Source organism: Arachis ipaensis, chromosome B09 (genome assembly GCF_000816755.2).
Source record: "Arachis ipaensis cultivar K30076 chromosome B09, Araip1.1, whole genome shotgun sequence".
In the NCBI taxonomy this organism is placed as follows: Eukaryota; Viridiplantae; Streptophyta; class Magnoliopsida; order Fabales; family Fabaceae; genus Arachis; species Arachis ipaensis.
In genome coordinates this window covers 143,513,487-143,518,517 of record NC_029793.2, presented here as the reverse complement: position 1 = coordinate 143,518,517, position 5,031 = coordinate 143,513,487, and the positions used below count along the sequence as shown (strand labels likewise).

At 32.8% G+C, this 5,031-nt stretch overlaps 1 protein-coding gene across 1 annotated transcript; it reads right to left on the bottom strand.

Moving 5' to 3' along the window:
• LOC107617027 (transcription factor MYB62) lies at positions 3,747–5,025 on the bottom strand. Its single transcript, XM_016318870.2, has 3 exons — positions 4,815–5,025; positions 4,590–4,719; positions 3,747–4,500 (listed from the first exon to the last, which is right to left on the bottom strand). The coding sequence occupies exons 1-3, from the start codon at positions 4,969–4,971 to the stop codon at positions 3,786–3,788; spliced, it is 1,002 nt and encodes a 333-aa protein (XP_016174356.1). The 5' UTR covers positions 4,972–5,025; the 3' UTR covers positions 3,747–3,785.

Here is a 5,031-nt window from a genome sequence, read left to right as displayed (position 1 = left end):
ACTGCAATTTAATATATCCTTAATTAATTACCTAATAAAATTGTAAAATTTTTGTGAAATTTTAAAGTTGAAATTCAAATATGATGTACAGTAACATTCAATGACAGATATATTTATTGACAAATGGAAAACGATACTTTTGTTCTCTTCTTTAGTTTGAGTGCCAACAACGATTTCTTTATTGTCATCGAAACTGAAAATAAAAATAAAATTATACGAGATGCAATTTTTTATTCGATAGATGTGATATATAACTAAATAATTAATTTGATCACAAAATAAATTAAAACAGTAATGTAAAAATGATTTCTTAGATATTCTATTTACATATCTCAATATCATGTGTTATTTCAGCTAAATGTTTTTGGCATATGATATAATCGATTGAGTAATATTTTATGGCCAATAAATATTATTATTTTTAGTTAATATTTAGTTAATAATAATTTAAATTTATATTTATATTTATAGATGTTTTGTACACATAAAAAAATATATAATTTATATTTATATTTATTAAAATTTTGTATACATAAATTAATATAGTATTCCTAATTTAACTTATCAAAATTTAATCTATTGGATTTGAATTTCATCTAAGGGTTAGTTGCTCGTTAATAGATTGATGCATATACAAAACAGTAGTCAAATCTTCGACACTTGTTCAAACAAACAGATAGGTTGACCACTCGACCATCCCAGATTAATTCAAAAAATTATATACATTTAATCGACAAATAATTAAAAAATACTTTAAACACTAAATTCTAAATTTTAAATCTGAATCATTGATATAATATAATAACAGGGATACTACACATCTATGTAACCATGTAACCAAGTTGGCCCAACACAAAAAAAATTCAATACCATTAAATGAAACGTGAAATACACGCGCCCAACACACACGAAATCGCTCTTGCCCAATGCTTCTTCTTCTTCTTCTTCTTCTTCTTCTTCTTCTTCTTCTTCTTCTTCTCACGCTCGTTTACACACGGAGCGTCTTCTTCTTCTTCGCCTTCTTCTTCGCGTTCCTCCTTCTTCTCCTTTTTCGCATTCCTTCTTCTTCACGTGTTTTCTCCTTATCGTCATTCTTTTGTTGTTGTTGCTGCTGTACTTTTTTTGTCTTTTCTTCATTCTCTCTCTGGTGAAGAAGCAGTAGAAGGTGAGGAAGAAGAGTTTTGAATAGTGTAGAATGAACCGAACACAGTACTCATGATGAACCGAACACAGTACTCATGGTGAACCGACCACAATACAATTGTATAGTACTGAGTGAACGAAATATAATCCATTATATAAAATCAAATTCAAACAGCTTTCTGCAGAATGAACAGAACACAGTACTCATGGTGAAACAATTGTATAGTACTGAGTGAACGAAGCATAATCCATTATATAAAATCAAATTCAAATAACTCTGCCTACAATTTACATATTATCAATTCAATTCAATACACCTCCGTCTATTTAATTGAATTCAAATTAGCAATTGCATTCCATTCAATTCGATTCAAAATTGAATAATTCAAATCGCTCTCCTGTTTACCAAAAAATTATGAACCCCTAAACACTGAACCCTAAACCCTAAATCCTAAACACTAAAACCAGAACCCTGAACACTGAACCTTGAACCTAAAACCCTAAAACCTAAATCCTAAACCCTACACCCTAAAACCTAAACCTTAAACCCGAACTGAACTCTGAACTCTGAAACCTGAACGCTAAACCCTAAACCCTAAACCCTGAACCCGAACCCTGAACACTGAACTCTGAACCCTGAATGCTAAACCCTAAACCTTAAATCCTGAACCCTACCGTAAACCCTAAACCCCTAAAATCCTGAACCCTGAACCCTAAACCCTAGACCCCTAAACCCTAAACCATGAACACGGTGAACCGAAATTAATACACAGGACAAACCAAAAGTTTGAAACACACTGAACCCTGAACCCATAAACCCTAAACCCTAAAACCCTAAACCCTGAAACCCTATCGTCATTCTTTTGTTGTTGATCTGCATTGCCTTCGTCGTTCTCCTCTGGTCGCGTTCATCTTCTCGTTTCCTTATTTCGATCCGGTTGCATTTATCTTCTTCCTATTCTTCTTCGTTTTCTTCTTCGATCTGCACTTTTGAATCGAAACAATAAATGACTCAACTTCAAATCAGGAGAGCGATTTGGATTACTCTTCTGAAACGAATCAAACTGACAAAGTTTGGATTATTCAATTTTGAATCGAATTGAATGGAATGCAATTGTTAATTTGAATTGAATTAAATGGACGGAGATATACAGAATTGAATTGAATTGATAATATGTAAATTATAGGCAGAGTTATTTGAATTTGATTTTATATAATGAATTATGTTTCGTTCACTCAGTACTATACAATTATTTCACCATGAGTACTGTGTTTGATTAATTCTTCACTATTCAAAACTCTTCTTCCTCACCTTCTACTGCTTCTTCACCAGAGAGAGAAGAAGGAAAAAACAAAAAAATACAGCAGCAACAACAATAAAAGAATGACAATAAGAGGTATATGACAAACGAGTGAAGGGTGGAGACGCGCGTATAGAGGAAATTACTTTGTTAACAACTATGTAAAAAATACATGGATCCAGAACTTTTCCCATATAATAAATAGAGTTAAAATTTGTTTAATCAATAAAAACAACAACCCTAATTATTAATAAGAACGTGTGAAAATTAAATGTCTTTAAAATCTAACCTTTAATGGGATAGTTGCTTTCATCTTTTAAGATGATATCCCGAGTCCAGGCAAGTTTTATCGGCAAAGTGGAGGATTCGAAACTGTGAAAAAATCTATTGATGAGAAAGCAAAAAAAAAAATTATTAAATTATAAATGGCAAAACAGATACATGCATGTTCGATCGAAAGGAAACTAAGGAAGAAAATATAGTATGTAATGAATTAAGGAAACACTGTTTAGGTCACATGGTTGGAACAAAGTTTGGGATTCGCCAGTAAAGTAGTTTGTGAAGAAACTTAGAAATTAGAATGGTCCGTCCTTTCTGTGCCATGAGCTAATATTTCGCTGGCTCTTTCTTTCAACCAACCAAGAATCCATAGAAATTAAAGAAAAGAAAGCACTCGTGACTTCCAAAAAGTTCAAATTCTTTGGTCACATTTCATCACATGCGAATAATATACATTTCGATTTCTTATTAGTTAGTCAATTTCTTCACTCACAAGCTGTGACGTATGTGTGTGCCCACTTATTATGCCATCATTTCAAATATAATTTGGAGTCTAATTATTAAAATTGAACATGTTGTTCATATCATCAATTTGTCATAATTCATAATAAGATGTGACTCCACTATTCTTTTTTCTTTCTTGGATAACAGACTGGATTTAAGTTAGTTAGTTTTCAAGCAGCAAAATTCATATTTTTAGGAAATAAAGAAGGAAAACGTAGACATAAGAAACCAACATACACTGTCTCAGTCAAATTACAGAAGCATACATAAACCTGAAATAGGGGGTGTAGGGGACCATTATTTAATAAACTTTCATGTATATTTATATATATTGCAGTTTAGGTTTAAATATGCTATCATTCATACATAACAATATATTGTTTAGTCACTAAGAATCAGTATACAGCATAAGAATCTATGATCTATATATAATTATAATAATAACATATATGATGATTTTTTTTCCTATTCTCTGGTAGACCATCCCATAATAAAAAAGAAGTAGAGATGTGCATGTCCTTCTCTTCTTAATTACTACTATCTCTGTCTTACACACTGTTACATAGAATCCATGTTCCATAAAGTATCACCCATGTTGTTGTTGTTGTCTAAAATCCAGTCACTCCCACAGGTTTGAAAATCAAACTGTGGAATGTCATAATAAGTTCCCATTGGTGACAGAGGATCCATGCTTAGTCCTTCCACCATGGCACCATAGTTATTAATATTATTATTATTATTGCCATTGGCATCAACAACATTATTCCAGTTTTCTTGAATCATTGGATTGTTGTTGTAATAAACATTGTAGTTCTCAAACACATTGGGAGGACTTGCTGATGTTAAGTGTTGTGACATCTCAAATAGCTGTGAGAATTGAAGTGAATCAGAGGAAGGAGGAACATTATTGTTGTTGGGGCTGGACATATTGCTGAAGTGATGATTACTTGGAACATCCATGAATAATTCCCTTTGTGGTGGAGATAGAGAATTAGGAATGTTGTTGGAGAAGTTTGAGATTGGTGAAGTACTCATTGAAGAAGCTTCTGCATGATTGTTAAAGTTGTTCATGATCTTAGGGGAATTTGAAGCAGAACTCTGTTCCATCTTTTGAAGCAATCTTGGCATCCAGAAACACTTAACAGCATCAATGAATCTCTTGCTTCCAGATTCAATGTTGAGTTGGCGTGCCTGTTTCTGTACCCTTGTTCTCCAATAATTCTTGATCTCGTTGTCTGTTCTTCCTGGAAGATGCTGAGCAATTTTTGACCACCTATACACAAATCAACATGATAATTATTAAGTAGTGCAACAATAAATAAAGATATTAGTACCAATTAATTTGTGTGATGATTGAATTACCTGTTACCCCACTTGGAATGGAGTTCAAGGATCAAGAGCTGTTCTTGTGGGGTAAGGTTGCCTCTCTTAATGTCAGGTTTCAAGTAATTAAGCCATCTCAGCCTGCAGCTTTTTCCAGTTCTCTTCAGTCCTGAAATGTTGGAATATAATGAAATGATGTTAGAGAAAACAATGACAAATAAAGAATAATATACAATAATAACATGTGTTTGTACATAAACATACCTGCACTTTTGGCTAACATATTCCAACGACCCTCACCATGACGAGCAATATAATGAATGAGTAAACTATCCTCTTCAAGAGTCCAAGGTCCTCTTCTCAAATCAGTTTCTTCTTCATTGGAAGAACCAATCTCTCTCTTTGCTATTATTGTGGACATAGTTGCTATTGATGCTGCTCTTCTTAAGGTTAGCTTGAAGGTGAATGAGAATGAGTGTGT

What these genes read in the sequence shown, in the direction of transcription:
- LOC107617027 (XM_016318870.2), bottom strand. Translation starts at nt 4,971, where the DNA reads ATGTCCACAATAATAGCAAAGAGAGAGATTGGTTCTTCCAATGAAGAA. An exon ending in TATGTTAGCCAAAAGTGCAG is followed by an intron (nt 4,720 to 4,814) that starts GTATGTTTATGT and finishes CCAACATTTCAG; the next exon opens with GACTGAAGAGAACTGGAAAA. An exon ending in CATTCCAAGTGGGGTAACAG is followed by an intron (nt 4,501 to 4,589) that starts GTAATTCAATCA and finishes ATTTGTGTATAG; the next exon opens with GTGGTCAAAAATTGCTCAGC.